Here is a 19,126-nt window from a genome sequence, read left to right on the forward strand (position 1 = left end):
TCTAAATCTAGCCCTTGTGGTGACAAGAGGCTATGCCCCAGGGCTCCTTCTGGTAAACTGTAATCAAGAACCTTGAATCCAGCCACTAGGTGTCAGCCTTGAGCAATGACCACGATTCCCTCCCCATTGTAGGCTGACATCCAGAACCTCCAGGGTCTGAAATGCTCCCTGTTCCACGTGCAGGTCCCCAGAACCAGGCAGAGCTCCGGAGTCTCAATGCGTGGATGAGACGATGGTGCAAGGAAGAGGGATTCAGTTTTGTAAGGAATTGGGGAACCTTTTGGGGAAGGGGGAGTCTTTCTAAGGGGGAGGCTGGCACCAGGCTGCTGGTGCTAACCTTTAAAAAGGAGATAGAGCAGCTTTTAAACTAGAATAAAGGAGAAAGCCGACAGTCGCTCAGCAGTGCATGGTTCGGAGGGAGGTATCTTCAAAGGATACTAATGAAGCAGGAGAGTTAGGAAATCTCAACAGAGAGGTTCCAATAAAAGCAAAAATAGTCCATGTGCCTATAAGTAAAGAATCATCTGAGCTAAAAGATTCCAAATTATCCCTAGCAACTGAAAAGCAGGCTGTTAATACAAACAAAAAACACAGTTTGAAATGTCTATATGCCAATGCTAGAAGTCTAAGAAGTAAGATAGGAAAGTTAGAGTGTATAGCAGTGAATTATGAAATAGACTTAATTGTTATCTCAGAGGCATGGTGGAAGGATAAAAACCTATTGGATAGTGCCATACCAGGGTACAAATTATATCGCAATGATAGGGAGGAGCAACTTGGTCAGGGAGGGGGGGGGGGGCGTTTTATGTCTGAGATTGCATAGAGTCAAACAGGATAAGCATCCTTCAAGAGGCTAAATGCACATTCACATTTTTATGGATACAAATCCTATTTGTGTTGGGGAAGAGTTGTTGTGTCCATCGCTGTCCAACATCTCTGCTCCGCCCACCTTACCTCGTTGGCGACTCCCTCCAGGGTTAATGGAAGGCTAGCTGCTGCGGCGTCTCTAGGCTGTCCTCCTCCGGCATTCCCAGACCGGCTTGACGCTGCAAGCCGCCATGTTGACCAGATGCCTAAGGGCACGTGCACAGCCCGACTGATGTACCGGCGTTGGAGCGAACCTCAGGGGCGTCCTCCTGAGATGACGTCATCAGCTCCAGATATTTAAAGGTCCAGTTATTTAAGGTCTCAGTTTTCACTAACAAAACGAGTTAGCAAGGGCATTCGCTACCTCCGGGTATCGTTGCGGATGGGATTCGCTCTCCGCAAACCTAGCTACTCTGCCTCCTCGGACTCCACTAGAGGTACCCGCTCCTCGGGGGCCTCACTCTCTCTTTTTCTTTTCAGGTCACAGTCCGGAACCGAGGGCCCACGTCCCGGATCAGCTCCTGAATACCACTTCTGATAAGACGTCATTGCTCCTTTCAACATTAGTGAGTTTCCATCTACCTCTCAGAGGTTTCCCTGGGACCAGGTACTCGCTCCTCGAGGGCCTACTGTATTCCAACTCCTGTGCTGCCTCAAGAGACTATGGTGTGAGTGTTATCACCAAGGACTTGTTCCAGAACTCTGCATATCCTATCTACTCACTTTCTTAGTTTCTCTTCAGCTCAGCCACCTTGGGATCGCTGTTCCAATACCTGAGGGACTACAGCCCAGCCGGGCACTTCCATCTCACTACTGCCACCTTTGGTGGTTTAATATATTGCTTACTAAGAAGTCTTTGTTGCTTATAACATCAGTGAGTTCTATCTATCTCTCAGAGCTTTCCCTGGAACCAGGTACTCGCTCCTCGAGGGCCTAATGCATACCAACTCCTGGGCTGCCTCAAGAGACTATTGTGTATTACCATCAAGGACTTGTTCCTGAACTCTGCAAGTCTTGCCTACTCACCTTCTTAGTTTCTCTAAAGCTCAGCCACCTTGGGATCGCTGTTCCAGTACCTGAGGGACTACAGCCCAGCAGGGCGCTTCCAGCTCACTACTGCTACCTCTGGTGGTTTAATATATTGTCTAATAAAAGAACTAGTGTGTGCCTGTCTCCTACACTAAGCCTGACGAGTGGTCCCTCTCGGGAGCTCCACTGAGGGCATGGTCATCTGCCACTGGTCCAAGAATCCACCCACAACTATTCCAAATAATAACAGATTGCTATCTCCAGCAACTCCGTTAATAACAGATTGCTATCTCTCAGCTTTAACAACTGAGCTCTAATAACAGTTTGCTAATTCCCCACTTTAACAACCGAGCTTTAACAACAAGAATATAGCAATAGGAGTATACTACCATTTAAATGGCTAAAACAGTGAGATGGATGATGAAATGCTAAGAGAAATTAGGGCAGCTAACCAAAGTAGTAGTGCAGTAATATTGGGAGATTTCAATTACCCCAATATTGAATGGGTAAATGTAACATTAAGACATGCTACAGAGATAAAGTTCCTGGATGGAAAAAATGATAGTTTTATGGAGCAATTGGTTCACAAACCGATGAAAGAGGGAGCTATTTTAGATCCAATTCTTAGTGTAGCTGTTGTGTTCCGTGGCCGTGGACGTCCACGACCGCGGCCCTCTACCTTGCCTGCGGTGGCGACCTGCCGCGGCAGCTTCAGGGGAAATCTCTGACCCTGTGCCCGTCGCTCTGGCACGGGCCCCCGAGATGGCCGCCGGGTGGGGAGCCGTCCCTGCTGCTCCCTCGCGGCGTCCGGCAGTCTTTTCCTCCGCGGAGGAAATCCAAGATGGCCACCACCATCTTTAGGCGCGAGGCCGTGCCTCCTTCCTAGATTTAAAGAGGCCAGGCCCCTTAACTATTCTCAGCTTTTTCAATGGGCCAGAGTAGAGGAAGTTTATAGGGAGGCTTCCTCTGCCCATTCCTCGACTTGTCAATGTCCTCTAGCGCTGTCTAAGTCTGCTTGCTTCGGTGTTTTGGATCCTTGTGTTTTGGATCCTTGTTCCTGGTTCCTGTCTCGTCTTGCTGTTCCTGGTTCCTGACTTCAGATTGGCAAGCAGTGATTCCTGGCGTGTGACTTCGGACTGGCAAGCGGTGATTCCTGGCGTGTGACTTCGGACTGACAAGTGGTGATTCCTGGCGTTTGACTTCGGACTGGCAAGCGGCGATCCCTTGGTGTGTGATATCGGACTGGTAAGCAACGACCCTCTGGCACTTGACCTTGGACTTCTTCTGGACCATCATTTCCAAGGGCCCACCTAAGTCCCTGTGGCCCAGGCTCCTACGGGCTCCTCCCGGTGGGACTGCGGGCTTCCAGGGGTGAAGCTCCAGTTAGCCCTTGCACCGAACTCTCGACTCCTTGACCTCTCAAAGGTCCACCTAAGTCCCAGTGGTCCGGGTCCCTACGGGCTCCTCCTGGGGGGACCGCGGGCTTCCAGTGGCGAAGACACAGTTCCTCTCCTTGTCGTCACGACTCTTCGTCTGCCTCCACGGTCACTTCAGTCTTCAGTGCCGAGGGTCAGCTGGTCACATCTTCTGTTCAGCCTCGCCACCCGACGGGAGACCCTACGGATCTTCCTCCTAAGGTACACCATCCTCCCGTCGGCCCAAAGGTTCACAAGCCTGAGCATAACAGGAGCACAGGATTTGGTGAGAGAGGTAAGTTAAATGTAAAACATTGATAAGACAAGCTAAAAGAGAATTTGTAAAGAAGTTGGCCATAGAAGCAAAAACTCATAATAAAAACGTATTAAAGTATATCCGAAGAAGGAATCCTGCGAAGGAGTCGGTTGGTCGGATGATTGAGGGGTTAAAGGGGAACTTAGGGAAGATAAGGCCATTGTGGAAAGATTAAATAAATTCTTTGCTTCAGGGTTTACTGAGGATGATTTTGGAGAGATACCCGTTCTGGAGATGTTTCAAAGGTGACAATTCAGATGCTGACCCACACCATGGTGAACTTTGAAGATGTAGTAGGCCAGAATGTAGTAGGACAAAATGAAGAGTAGCAAATCAACTGGACCAGATGATATACATCCCAGGGTTCTGAAAGAACTAAAAAATGAAATTTCAGACAATTAATTTGCAACTTATCATTAAAATCATCCAATGAACCTGAAAACTGGAAGGTAGCCAATGTAACCCTGATATATAAAAAGAGCTCCAGAGGTGATCCAGGAAACTATAGACCGGTGAGTCTAACTTCAATGCCGGGAAAAATTATGGAAACTATTATAAAGAATAAAATCACAGAACATATAGATAGACATGATTTAATGGGACACAGCCAGCATGGATTCACCCAAGGGAAGTCTTGCCTCACAAATCTGCATTTAATAAGTGAAATGCATTTTTTTGTGCATGTTAGGGCATTTAATAAGTGCTAGAATATATTTTAATTTTTCCCTGTAAATTTGAAACCCTGGTAAAGGTGCCCTGCTGGATGTGTTATTTTATTATTTTGTTTACTCTACTTGTCAGAGGTGAATCCATTGGTGTCCTTTGGAGGAGGGTCACCACCTATGCTCCACTAGCAGCAGCAGCATGTCCCATCTGAGTCAGTCCTTTATAGGGGCAGGAGATAAGAGGGTCTGGAGGCACTGAAGTTACTGGCAGTCCATGATCCCCTGTGCCTTTAAGGAGGATAACTTGAATGGAAACACCACTGCCCTTGGACTAGACCTGTTTGAGGCCATTCATATCTTCACTTACCTTGGGCAGGTAATTATTTATTTCCACCCCCTTCTCAGTTCAGGAATGCCCGGGCTGGGTGGAAGCCTATTTACATAATTACACTTCAGCATAGTTCCTTCCTAGTTATATAAAATAAGTTGCCTGTTAACCACAAAGGGGGAGTGAGAAATAGCAGAGTCAGAGCAGGAAGACAGTGACGCGAGGAGACCGAGTGCTGCCAGAAATGGAAAGGTTTCGGAGCCACTGCTGTGAAGATCCCCATAGGATGGGGGGCAGGGCTGGCCACAATGCCCACCAACCATGTGCCCTCCCAAAAACTTTCGTTCTGGCTTCTTCAATGTTTTGTGTGCACACATAGGAAAACAATACAGCTTAATAACATACAGATTTCTCTCTCTCTGCGCAGTTAGGAAAACAGGCACTAAAGAGACTGAGTCAGCAGCAGGGCAAGCGCTGCGACCCAGAGGGAAGGTCCAAGTGGCTTCCTCGCCAAATCTTGCTCTAACCGCGCCTCCTTCCACATGTGTGCGCGCGAAACGAATCCAGATCAAGCGCCCTGGGGATCCTTCTTCCCGTCCCTCCTCCCCCCCCCCGTATTACAGAACAGCTCAGCATCATAAAGTCCTAGCCCGGGAAAAAAATAAATTAATTAATAGCTAATTCTCTTCATTGACTTCCTTGACACTAAATTTCCATCAAGAAAATATCGCGCCTGGCGCTCCCTGCCTCCTCCTCCTTCCTGCCAGCCTTTTAAACGGAACGCGCCTTGACATCAAAACAAGGGACAGAAAGTATTTGGGGTTTTTAGCTCAGGGAATCAGCGGAACTCTTCCAGCTGGAGGAGGCTGACAGGGCTCCCCCCACCCCCACCGTGGACGGAGAACTGACGAACAGCGAAACCAAAAGAAACTTAGTCAAGTGCCTGAGTCCTCCCGATCCCGCCGAGACAGACGCCGGGCGTGGATGCCGGAGCCCCTGCGGAGGGAGGGAGGCTTTTGGTAGCCGCGGCGGGGCGCGATGCCCTTCTACAAGCGGACGGTGGTGCCCGGGCGGCTGTGGCTGCGGCCGGCCGCGCCCGTGCGGGAGCTGGGCGACGTGTGCGGCCTGGCGGCGGTCAGCCTGCTGCGGCAGCTCGCCGAGCTGTGCGGCCACTCGCTGGCCATGCTGGGCGAGCTGGAGGAGCACCTGCTCGCCCTGCGCTGCCGCGCGCGCCGCCTGGAGCAGCGGATGAGCCGCCTGTGCGCGCTGCTGGCCGGGCGCCGGGGCCCCCAGCAGCCTGGACGCACCGAGCAAGGTAAGGGGGGAGGGGGGGTCACTCGCCCGGGCTCTCGGCGCACTGCCGCACTCCCTCCTCCTTCCTGTCCCACACCTGTACCGTCCTGTTCTGTGCCAGCGCTTTCCTATCCCTGGTCTATTTCTCTGCTGCTCTTTTTTTTTTTTTTTAGCTCTGCTCATTCCACTTTATTCAGCTCTGGTCTAGTCGAGCCAGTTCTGTTTTATCTTCTTTCTCTGTACTTTCACTTTTTTCTGTCTTCATTTTTTTTCTCTGTTTTCTTTCTACTCTTGTTTTTACTTGTTCTACTTTTTCGTGCTCTATTTTTTTCAATCATTTTTTTCATTCTGTTTCTTTTCCAATTTTTCTTTTCTGTTTTCGATTCTCTTTTTTCCTTTTCCGTTCTTTATTTGTTTTTCTTCATTTTCCTCTTGTGATCTTTCTTTAAATGATTTTTTTCTACATCTACTTTCATTGTTATGATGATACTATTTCTATCATCTCTTGTGTTCAACTTTCTCTTTCTTTGTTTTTCCGCAGCACGTTTCATTCCTTTTATATGTTAGTTTCTTTCTCTGGGTCATATATTTGATTTTCAAAGTTTATTTTTAATGTGCTGCTTTGACTGTTTGAAGGTGCCTCAGCCCCCGTGAGGATTATATTAGGTTTTTACGTGCTACAGGTGTGAAACGTTTTCTTTGCAGAGCTGTTAAATTATTCAGAAATTGCTAGCATATAGCAACTTTTTTTTTTTAACATTTCTTTCTGTGGTTACATTGTTGCAACAGGTGCTTTAATAAAGCACTTTGTTATCCTGCTAAAGCAATTGAGATTATCTGTTTAAAAAACGCAGACTAGTAATGCTCCAGAAGAAGTACTGGCAGGGGTAGAAAATAGTTTAGAACTTTAGAGCACCAGTATTTGTTTTCTCTTATCACAGCATCTACAGTGTGTATTGTGGGTCCTAGAAGAGATGCAAAGCTGATAATGAGAAGAAAAGGAGCTTGATTATGTAACACCTATTTTGCATGAAATGCACTGGGTCAATATATAGGACAAGCGAGTCCAATTTAAAATAGTCTTGCGTGTCTTCAAGAATCTGTACTAAGATGATTTTCCAGACCTGTTATGTTGTTGTCAATCCCCAAGAATTTTTTAGATCATCCCAGCAAGCATCTTGGGGCGTTGCTTCCTATGGATCATTCTTTTATTGTAGCAAAAGTGTGATTCAAATCTTTTTATTTACTGATACTATGATAGGATGACCAGATGGTGCTGTGTCCATAAGGGTCAGGCAGAGTCAGTCCTGGTTTATGTATAGCCCGGCTTTACTTAAATAAATTGGAACGCCAAGTCCATAGATGGCAATGATGTAAAACCAGGACTGGCTCGGCCTCTCCCTGCTAGGGTAACTTTTCAAAAGCTATTTATGTGGGTAAATTGCCTGTATGGAAACTGCTCACCTTCCCCCTTGGTACATGTAGGGATCAACAGTGCAAATATCTTTACCGGGGGTGGGGGTGGGGGGGTTGGTTGGAAAGTTAACAGTTCCAAGGGCATTTTTAGGTTGGGGGAAGAAATGAATGTGCAGGTGGAAGTCTCTGCGGGCAGTTCTTAAGGGGGAGGCATGCTTGTACGCTGAAACCTGCTGCAAAGTCCACGGGTAAAAGTGTCTGCAGACTTTGCACTGATGTGGGGAGGGTTTGGAAAGTTGTACTCATCGCGCAAGGTCGCCAGATAGCTTACATGATGCTGTTTCCACATCAGGGAGCAAAATATAAAACACCATCAGGAAATTCAAAACTGGAAGGTTGAGCATCCAGACTGCTGTTTTTGGAAATCTTCAGGCCATCCTGCCTGTTTGGCTGTAAGACTAGGGCATTTTGCCATGTTTGCAATATTTACAACATTAAGATGTGCAAGAGACTGAGTAATGCTGCTCTTATGTAGAGCAGGCGTGTTTTGTGGCGGGTCCTGTGATCTTGGCAGAGTTGCTTAGTGGGTTTCAAACACAGACATGGGAGAGAGGTTAATTTCCTCATTATGTAGCAGTTTTGAGCCATTCCAATTTTTTCCTAGCAGATTAACTGGGCACACTGGACTTCCTTACTTACGCAAGTAGTGCCAAAGGTTTTTGCCCCGAAAAGTTATGGTTAAGTACACAGTACAAATCAGAAAAAGGGAAAACACTATGCAGTGGATGTCCTAACCCTTTATTTGCGTATCCTTTTTCATCTCCTTATTCTTTGAAGAAACAGGTGGGCATCATGGCTGTCAGTTATTTTTTTTTTGATATTTAAATTTTTATTGGCAATATCATACATCCTAGACACAATTTACTAACAGAAAGCAATGCGAACAAGTACATAAAAATTGTGAAGGAACCAGCGAACAGTAAACGCCAGTATATATGAATGTGATTCCCAAATCCCCCCCCCTCCCCCTTTAGAGGTGTACAGCCAGATACAAAATAAAGAGGACAATGCACAGATGACCACAATAAAATGCATGTATAGGACAGGTGAAAGGCTGAACTCAACACTAGACATGACTGCAGACTCCACGCTCCTGCAGAGTACAATAGACCATTCAGAGGAAGCAATGTTGCCAGCGTTCATATAGGCCCCAGGTCCTGTGACAGGTATGGAGTGAGTTATTTTTGTAAGCCGTGATACGTCCCAAGCTATGGATATGTTGAACAGAAGCTTGGATCATCTGCAGCGTTGGGACTCGTGGATCCTTCCAAAGCTGAGCTATCGAACATCTCGTGGCGGTAACCACATATTTAATAAAATAGTCATGATACTTATAGCCGTCTGTCCTGTCGTTATTAAGCAAAGCTTGCGCCGGAGTCAACTGGAACTGTAGTCTGAGTACACGAGCAATCCATTCAGATACCTTGGTCCACAGTTTCTGTATCTCAGGACACGTCCACCAAAGGTGGAAAAAGGTTCCCCTTTCACCACAACGCTTCCAGCAAAGACCGTCAGAGTGCGGGGTAATGTGTTGCAGGCGGGACGGAGTAATATACCACCTGAAAAACAGTTTATAACCATTCTCGATATGCAGGGTGGAAATAAGACCTTTCCGCAGCCCCTGGAACACCCGCAACCAATCCTCCTCTACCCAGTCACATTGCAGATCCAGTTGCCATGCCTGGATATGAGATGCTGATAGATTAAATCGACCAGATAGTAGACTATAGAGATTAGAAATATGTTTGTCAACGCGATCCGCGTGGCGGCACATACTTTCAAAGGTAGGTATGCCCTTTGACAAGTCGCCTGCCACCTGGTGCTTTAGACAATAATGCCTAACTTGCAAATATTTGAACTGATCCCCCCTGGGCAAATGAAACCGATCCCTAAGTAATGCAAATGGGATCAGCCCCCCTGGCTCCCAGATATGGGCAAATTGAGTTACTCCCTGCGTAATCCAATGAGAGAAAACCCGAGGGTGTCCCGCCGGCCGGAAAGCGGAGTGGTGAAATAAGTATGTACTATGAAAAACAGATTGTGTGCCCACCAACGCCTTCCTCCATTGAGACCAGGAGGCAAGGGTTGCCTCCACAGAGCCTGGCAGCTGCACCGCAGGAAGCCAGGAAGACCTCTGTTGCCACAACAGGGCCCCCAGGGGAAGAGACCCAAGTATCGCCTGTTCTAGTTGCGCCCACGGCTTGCTACGCTGAACACAATGCCAATCAACCGCCGCTTTGAGCTGGGCAGCCCCAAGGTACTTAGCAAGATCAGGCATACCCATACCCTCCTGCAGTCGCGGGAGATACAAAGTTTCCCGAGCTAACCTGGGTCTCTTCCCCTTCCAGAGATATTTATTCAGCCGCTTTTGCCACTTAGCTAGAAGTGTGCCAGGTATTACCAGTGGCAAAGTTTGGAACAAATACAATAAGCGAGGTAAAATGTTCATTTTTAGGACCGCCAGTCTCCCCAACCAGGAGATATGATAGCGGTCCCATTCCTCCAGCTCCTGGTAGATTTTAGCGAGCAACGGCGGGTAATTTAGTTGAAACAAATCCGAGCCCAGACCCAGGTAGATACCCAAATATTTTAACTTAGTCTTAGCCCATCGAAAAGGGAATTGGTGTGTGATCTGGGTTTCCATCTCTGGGGCCAGGGTGACATTAAAAAGTTCAGACTTATCCCAATTAATGGTGAAACCAGAAACTGCACTGAAAGCTTGAAGTTCCCTCATAATTGTCTGTAAGGATAACAAGGGGTCGGTAATGGTAAACAATAAATCGTCTGCAAAAAGGGACAGTGTGGATGAGAACTCCCCGGCCTGGACCCCTGCTATGTTATTATTATGCCGGACGCGATAGGTAAAGGGTTCCAGGAAAAGTGCAAAAAGGAGGGGGGATAAGGGACAACCTTGCCGGGTTCCCCGTTGGACAGCAAAAGAGGGAGAATAACCCCCATTAATTTTTAAGCAGGCTGTCGGCCCCTCATATAATTTATGAATCCACCTCAAAAATTTGTCCCCAAGATTATACTTTTGTAGGGTTTGGAATAAAAAAGGCCAGTGCACGTAGTCAAAAGCCTTTTCAGCATCCACTGCCAGCAAAGCCATGGGAATCTTCTGAGTGCTAGCCCACCACATATCATCCACAGCCTTACGAACATTATCGGATGCCATCCGGCCTGGTATAAAACCAGCCTGTTCGGAATGAACCAAAGCAGGCAAAAAGGTGTTTAGCCTTTGGGCAAGGATTTTCGCTAAAAGTTTCAAGTCCAGGTTTAGCAGGGAAATGGGGCGGTAAGAGCCGCAAACCGTAGGGTCACGCCCGGGCTTACCTATCAAAGTCACTCCAGCCAAATTAGCCTCCCTAGAAAGAGAATGCTGGGTTTGAAGCGAATTAAATAATTTTACCAGGGGGGCTACCAAAACATGAGCAAATTTTTTGTAGAAAACGGCAGTGAACCCATCCAAGCCCGGAGACTTGCCTGCTTTTAAGGATTTGATTGCCCACAATACTTCTGCTGCCGTAATGTCGCGGGATAAGAACTTTTGGTCCTCAGGGGACACCTGTGGTAGCGGGATAGTCTGTAAATATTCCACTATGGCTTCCTGGCTAATGTTAGCGTTGGAGGCGTATAAGTCAGAGTAGAATCGCATAAAGCGCTGCCTAATAGCAGAAGTAGAGGTAATAATATCCCCTCTCTCGTCCTTTACCTTTACTATATGGCATTGAAGTTGCCTAGCCTTCAGTTTACGGGCCAGGTGTTTTCCCGCCTTGTTCCCCCCTTCATAAAAGAGTTGTTTTACCCGGGTTAGCTGATAGGCTATCTGCGCCGCCTCGATGGACACCAGGTGCATACGCAGTTGGTCCATCCGGAGAAAAACGCGGGCATCCCCCGTTTGAGCATGAATAAGGCCCAAGTGCTGAAGCTGTTGTATAGTCTCCAGCTTATCCTTCTGCTTTTGCTTCTTAAGAGAGGCTCCTTTAGCTATAAGTTTGCCCCGTATCACAGCTTTGAGACAGTCCCATAACGTAGTCGGGGCAATATCTGGGCTATCATTAATTAGCAAGTATTCCTGAAGATCGGAGTACAGAAGAGCACAGAAGCCCTCGTCCTCCAACAAGCTATCATTTAGCTTCCAGTAGCGTTGTCCAGGGTCGGTCGCCATGACAGCCAAGTGTAAAGACACCGGACCGTGGTCAGACCAGGTGGCAGCCCCGATAGCAGGATGAGCCACCTGATTAGCGCACCCCTTATCAACCAGTAGGTAATCAATTCTGGAATGCGTTTTATGGGCCCTGGAATAAAAGGTATACTGTCTCTGCTTGGGATGCCAAACCCGCCACGTATCAATCAGGCTATAACGCCTTAAGAAGCTATGGAAGCCCTGGCGCTCCCTCCTCCTGCTAGAAGTGCGGCTATTAGAATTATCTAGTCTTGGGTTCGTGGTTAAATTAAAATCCCCTCCGATAAGAAGGTGGCCCTCTGCGCTCTGATCAATAAACTGCGACAAACGAGCCAGGAAAATGTCCTGAGCTTCATTAGGAGCATAGACACTAAGTAATGAGTACTTGACTCCCGCAATGGCTACATTGACTAAAACATAGCGTCCCTCTGGGTCTGAGTAACAACCAAGAAGTTCATAATGCAAATCTTTATGAATAAGGATTCCCACCCCCAAATATTTATGGGCTAGTGGCCGCGCAGCCCAATATTGTCCCGGATAAGCGCTATTACGTAGTAAGCGTTCATAGCGCTTTTTCAGATGTGTTTCTTGTAAAAACGCTATCATAGTGTGGTTCTGAGTCAAATCTGAAAAAAGGGATTGGCGTTTTAAGGGGGTATTGAGTCCCTTAACGTTTAAGGTTTGAATATGTATGGTCGTCATGATAAAGACAGGTTAGCTATCTGAATGGAGGCTGTCGAAAGCTAAACAACAGCAGACACCCTGCCTGTCCCCCAAACAAACATCTGGCATGCCCCCAACCCTAAAGCAAACAAAGTGCAATTCCACCTCTAATCCCCCTCCCCGCGCCCCCACCCCCCAAGCGGTATGGTCCTCCACAGAGGCCCACACCCTGTAAATCAGGGAGGATACAATCATTCCAGCAACAGCCTTCCCCCTCCAACAGCATTAAACCTTTTAGTTAGATAACAGTAAACATTCCAGCACTCCCGCTGAAAATATCAAAGTAGCGATTAAATTTTTAAGGACCAACATTATAAAAATATAGAGCAGGACATGCCAAAGTGAAACAGAGGATAAACGTTCCAAAGGTCCTGCAGCCAAACAGGGCTAGTGAATTCCAGCAGAGTCTGCGCCTTCTCGACGCAGCACAAGAGAATAGTAGCCGCCCTGTCCAAACTCAGAGCAACCAGCAACTAGGGTGCAGACAAGCTCATCCCTGCGGGCCGTGGTCCGGATGTCTCCGGAGCCTCTTATCCCCTCGGTTAACCCTTTGCCACCTGGGCGGGTCCTCCTTGCGCATAGGTGGCTTAGGAGCCGCAGGCAACTCCGCAATCGCTCCAAAGCCCGCTGCCTGTAACACCTGCGAAGCCTCCACCGGGGTTTTCACTCGGTGCGCTTCTCCTTTCACTGAGAAAGACAGCCCAAACGGAAATAGCCATCGGTAGCGGATTTCTTCCCTTCTCAAAAGCTCGGTAACAGGCTTAAAGTCCCGCCGTTTTTTAATGGTCACCGGGGAAAGGTCTATAAAGATCATGACCTCGTGACCCTGCCATTGCCACTTGTTTTGTCGCCGGGCGATGCCTGCTATCTTCTCCTTTAAGACATAGTCCTGAAAGCAGGCAATAATATCCTTGGGTAAGTTGTTAATCCTCGGGCCCAGCACCCGGTGCACCCGAACAAGCCGGACCTCCGCTGCCTCAGGTGGGGGCTGGTCCGGCTCTCCAGCAGTCAGGAGCATGGCACAGATCTGTTTGACTACAGCCCCACAATCAGCATAGTCCGCGAGTTCAGGCACGCCCCGAAAACGGAGGTTGTTCTGGCGGGACCTATTCTCTAGGTCCTCAACCTTTTCTTGTAAACGGTCCACTTCGGTTTGGATTAGGGTAAGGTTCTCGCGGTTTACCTTTACTTCCTCACTGTTTGCCTCCGCTCTGGTCTCCACCTCAAACAGGCGCCTCCCGTTCTCAGCCAGGTCCCCTTTAATATCTTCGATCGATGCTCGCAGGTCAGCAGTGTTAGTTGCTAATTCGTGCTTAAGATCCGCGAACCACCGCTTCATGTCCGCCCGGGTAGGCAATTCTGAGGAATCCAGCTGGTCCTCTGCGATCTCCCCTGGCGATTCCGCCGCGTCCATGCTGCCGGCCGCCATATTGTCTTCCAGCGAGTCCTCAGGCAGCGCAAGTTTATAGTAGGAATACTTTTTAAAATCGAGCGGTTTTTTCCGACTCGACATCAGAGAGGTGCTGGGGTGCTCTGTACGCGATTTGGTCCCGATTCGGCGCCGTGGGAGTGCCCGATGTTATGAGATGCTGTGTCGGAGCAGAGGAGCCATAGATTCAGGCTGCTGTCTGCATGGATGACGTCACTTCCTCCATGGCTGTCAGTTATAATTCAGCAATTGAGAGGTTAATAAGGGCAATGCCACCGAGCTCTTTGAAGATCCACGATGGTGGCTGCTATCTCACGAAGGTCTAACCCTTGAAGCGAGGTTGAGCTGAGAGGTCTGCAAACAGGCAGCACTGGGGCAGCTAAAGACGGTTTAGGTGCCTCCTGGTATAGTGTGCCGACAAGGAAGCACTTGCCTGAATACTGGAGACGAGTTCTAATGGTTTACCATCACAGTTCCAGATATGCCCAGATTTATTGAGGAAGATAAAATATTTTTGACATCTTAATACTGGGACATTTGGTGACAGGTGAATGTTCTTTTAACCTTTGCCCCTTTCTTTTTTCTTTTTCTTTTTTTTTTTAATAGATTAAGCAGACCACCATGTTATTGCCAGTAGGTATTTGCTGAGGTTATCTGTAGCACTGGTTTAAATTAGCCAACGGAGTTGAACCTATGCCACTTACTGTTCTCACAGGGGGCTATTTTCGAAGCCATTTGCATGAGGAAATAGTGATTGGCCCGGGTAAAATTGGCCTGTTTGAGAAGTGCCCTTCCTCAGTCCAACTGAAACCAATCTGTGTATGTTTTAGCTGCGTTTGGGGTAGGTGTTCCCAGGGGCATGTTTTGAGCGGGATCTGAAAATTAGGCCCCATAGATTGCATTCTCTCATCTACACGTTTCATTTTCCATAAAAAGTCTACCTGCCTAAAAAGTACGCACTCACTTTCCCATTTAAATATGATGCCAAGGCTGTTGGTAAAACGTTCTTGAAGGATTTTTCACCATGGCAGAGTTTGAAAATTGGCTTTGTCTGCCTGGTGTGATTTATATATCTTATTGATATTAGTATTCAGGGTCAGATTTCCTATTAAGCATAGTAGGAGTGTTAGTGCCATGGGTTAAAAGTGGGTAGGTATAAGGTTACTTAAAACAAGATTGGAAATGTGTCCTTTGTGGAGGGCACACAATTTCCAACGACATTCTTTACATTCTTCTCCATTTTGGCTGGCGAGGCTTGGGGGAACCTCATCAGTCCTGCTGCTTCAGTCGCCAGCTCCTCCTCCTGTTTCCAGCTTGCAGGGCTGGGGACGCTGGCTGTTCCGGCCAGCAGTTCATCCTATTGTTCTCCATCCATGTTTTTCAGCTTATGCACATGACTATCCACTAGAAGGAAAAGTACGCATGTAAGTTGAAAAATGACATGGATGGACATAGGTACATCAAGCATTACACTGTATGTGTGTGTGTGTGTAATAAATATATTGGAAAGGGCACCTAATTACAAAACAATTGACTTATGCAAGTAAGCCTGTTACTTTTCCTTTAAAAAAAAAAAGAATAAAAAAACTTGGCTATTCAGCCAAGCCACCTCCTCAGCTCTGCATGCCCACCCTTCTTACTGCTAGGTATCCTCCCTTAACTATGAAAACAGTATTTTGCTTTTATGTGCAATGTTTATATGATTGCTTGGTATCCTCCCTATATTATGAATTCCCTGTGTTGCTACCTATACAATATTCAGTAGGCCATTTAGTGGACAAGTTATCCGGCTGAGGTTAGCCGGATAACTTGTCTTGGATATTCAGTGGGATAAACGTTCCGGATACTCTTTTTTGAATGTTGCCAGTTGCATATAAAGTTATTAGGCTATGGTTAGCTGGATTTTACACATAACCAGCTATATTTTAAAAGAATATAGCCAGTTAAGTAGCGTTTCTGAAAAAAAAACAAAAAACTGCAAATTGCGGGCATGAAGGTCCAAACCTGTCCCTCCCGCCGTCTTCCCATTCAAACTTCAAAGGCCCTGTTGTGCCAAACTTGCTGCCCCTCCCCAAAGTGCTCCGTTTTTATGTTCTAAAAAATGTCTAAGCTGTGAGTCCTTACCATTTATTCCCATGCCACTGCTCCTGCTTCCTGTTTTTCTAACGTTAATATCTCGTGACAAGACCCCCCCCCCCACACACACACACACACACACACCCACCCACCCACACCACTGGGCCCCTCAACCCTTTCCCCACTAACCCCCTGTGTACCTTGAATTTTGTATCTTTTTCACCCGGATCGCGGTGATGGCCTACCATGCTTCAGGTCTGGCGCATCTGCCGTTGCTAGGCTACTAGGACAGAAGCTTGTAACAGTCCTTATTGAACTTTCCCAATGACAGAAATTCATTACATACACAGTCGCGTGATCTTAGCACATTTTACTAATCCCTTAGAATGTCACTACCTTACGTCTTGGTCCTGCCTGCGACCGGAAGGATTATTGTACGGTGGTTTGTTTGCGTTCTTGGCCGTTCTTCCTTCACTCACTAAGCGTTACCCTCTTTGTGTTCACTTTTCAATTCTGGAAGCTGATTTCTGCACAGCAAGGTCATAAACTCCAAAAGCATGAGGAAGCCATTTAAATTCAGACAAATGCAGTACAGAAGACAAATGAAAAGAGGTAAAAAAAAAAAAAAAGAACTAGACATTGAGTCTTTGGAAGGAGCCTTTTTTACTCCCTTGATTGGCCTCCCTCATGTGTTATCCCTGTGATAGTAGCTGATAATTCCACAGTGAGTACCAGAAGCCCATAAAATGGCTCTTTTCATAATCATAATCCACAGTGAAGGTCGTGGTAGGCCCTAAACCTGATAGAAAAAGTCAAAACAAAAGAATATGCTCAAGGTCTAGGGAGAACTATGCTCAAGGTCTAGGGAGAACTACATGTGCAGAAGGTACCCACCACTAATCCAAGCTGGATTCATTCCCCTCTGTCCTCAGCGCTTTGCTCTCCTCGGGCATTAGTCGTGTGCTCATTCGCTAAGAAACCCTCTCTTGATCCAAACTCTCTTTCTAAGGATAGGTCTAGTTATTTGCTGCCTTAAGATTTTGGCACATACTGAGTGCCAGCAGGTCCTCGATTGCCTTCTTTCTATTAAGTCTATTTATCCGTTTCAAATGTGGCTTCTGACCACAGAAACCTTTCTTCTTCAGCTGTTCAACCAGCTTCATATGGCTTCTCTCTCCAGCTCTTCTGCAATTCCTGTTCTTCCAGACCTCCCTGCAGTGATCACCCCCCACCCCCCACACACCTCCTGTCTGCTAATTATTTTTTTTGCAATGGCGGCTTGGCAGGGTAGGTAATGCCTATCTTGTCGCATACTACTCAGCTCCCAGGACTTAAGTTTTATTCATTTCTGCAGCCAAGAAACTTCTTTTGCTATGGATTTTTAAACAACCAAGCAGTCAGTGTGAAAACTACTTTTTAATCTGGAGCCAATTTTCAGTTCCCTAATGCTTGCTCCCCTAGCCAGGGCCTTATGTTGCAGCAGGTCAGTTGGCTATTTAACAGCTAGGTTAGGCTGGCCTGCCTCCACATGACATGGGCACGACCTTCCTGCTCCTCTGTGGCACTTCCACCAGGGGACAAGACTACTGCTCTCGCTGCCTGCACAGGAAGAGCCTGAGACCCAAACCTTGCCAATGCAACCTGGGTCCTGATCTGCATGACATCATCTACCTGACTGCTGCCCGCTAAAGGGACGATGCAATAGAGTGCGCCCAGCCTAGCGCATAGCTTAGCGAGGGGCTGGACGCGTATCCATCACCCCCAATGCAATAAGGACACCAGTGAGTTCAAACTCGTGCATAGCTCTAATAGCGCACATCACATGTAAATTCCACGTCGATGAGGCTATTGGCTACTACCCCACAATGCAATAAGTTACCGCTCGCCCAATGCGCCCTTGAGACTGAGGGATGGGGTAGGAATGTGAACCTCTTCTGGGGAAAGAGACGTATGGAGGACACACATTCCCTGGTCCTCTTATGTAGCATCTCGCCTCCCTGCTCCTTTCACTGACAACTCGTTACCGCCTCTGGAATAAACGCAGGCTTCTGCTATGTGGGACAGAATAAACTATAAGGCCCAGGGGATCACACTAAGGAAAAAAAACCCAAAATCAGTCCACACCAGGAGCTGTGTTCCAAACAAAAATGAAATTTACTGCAAGGTTAACACAGCTCAAAAGCAGAGTACAGTCCAGGATTTAAAAAAACAAGCAAACAGAAATCAGTTTCTTAAAACAGATTAAACAAGGGGGCACGCCATGAAATTAGCAAGTAGCACATTTAGAAGGAATTGGAGAAAATTATTTTTCACTCAACGCACAATTAAACTCTGTTACCAGAGGATGTGGTTAGAACAGTTAGTGTGGCTGGGTTTAAAAAAGATTTGGATAAGTTCTTGGAGGAGAAGTCCATTAACTGCTATTAATCAAGCTGACTTAGGGAATAGCCACTGCTATTACTGGTATTAGTAGCAAGGGATCTACTTAATGTTTGGGTAATTGCCTGTAGGCTGTTGGAAACAGGATGATGGGCTTGATGGATCCTCAGTCTGACCCAGTCTGACCCAGTATGTTTTTAAGGCTTGGAAGAGGCTGCAGCTTCCAAAGATCACCAGGAAATCCCACTTCTCCCCTGAATGAATGGGAGAACTCTCTCTGGTGGCTGTCCCATATTTTCCAAATGACTTCCTCTGTCCGTAAGATCTTGAAATAGGAATCCCTCCTGGTTCTGGCCTTGAGAACTCCTTCCAGTTTTTGGATGGAAAAGAGGAAAACAACTCTCTAGCTTCCAAGAACCCATTGAGAGCCACAGCCCATCAGCTCCTCTGACCATGGACTCGAACTCCCCCTAGAAACTCACTTAGCTGCCTTTTCCTCTTCGTCCTGCCAAACCAGTAACCTGTGGGATTCTCCCTCCCACCAGCAGATGGGGGCAGAGTGCGATAGCTTCCTCTCTGACGTCACGACCATAAAGGCTGGCCCAGCAGAGGGGAAGTCAGTAGTCACTGCCTCCAGCAGAGGGGACTAAGCACAGATGTCACTGGTCCAGCAGCAACCTTCCCTAAGGTCGTGTTCCCTAGCAGCCTGGGCCGGGGTGGGAATCCCATGGGATGACTGCCTCCATAAGGTCTGATCTTCCCTCCCCAGAGTAACCAGTTGTTTTGGTCTCCTGTGAGTAGAAAAACAAAAAAGTCGGGACAGTCTGGCCTGAAGCTTTGCTGCCTGCCCCCAGGTATAGACAAGGGGAGGAAATGCACCAGGTGTGGGGCCCGGTGGGTCCCTAGCATCGCTGGCTCTTTCTGCCGCAGTTGTGACGGTGAAA

The 19,126-nt window shown here is 47.3% G+C and overlaps 1 protein-coding gene across 3 annotated transcripts in view; it reads left to right on the forward strand.

Moving 5' to 3' along the window:
* The first annotated feature begins 5,243 nt into the window (after positions 1–5,243).
* The window catches only part of NHSL2 (NHS like 2), a 540,965-nt gene continuing 527,082 nt past the window's right edge, over positions 5,244–19,126 (forward strand). For all 3 annotated transcript variants that reach the window (XM_029607539.1, XM_029607541.1, XM_029607540.1), the window contains exon 1: positions 5,244–5,935. In XM_029607539.1, coding sequence (XP_029463399.1) covers positions 5,659–5,935 — 277 coding nt within the window. In that variant the 5' untranslated portion in view covers positions 5,244–5,658. The remainder of the gene's footprint in view (positions 5,936–19,126) is intronic.

The sequence above is a fragment of the Rhinatrema bivittatum genome, chromosome 6 (assembly GCF_901001135.1).
Source record: "Rhinatrema bivittatum chromosome 6, aRhiBiv1.1, whole genome shotgun sequence".
NCBI lineage: Eukaryota > Metazoa > Chordata > Amphibia > Gymnophiona > Rhinatrematidae > Rhinatrema > Rhinatrema bivittatum.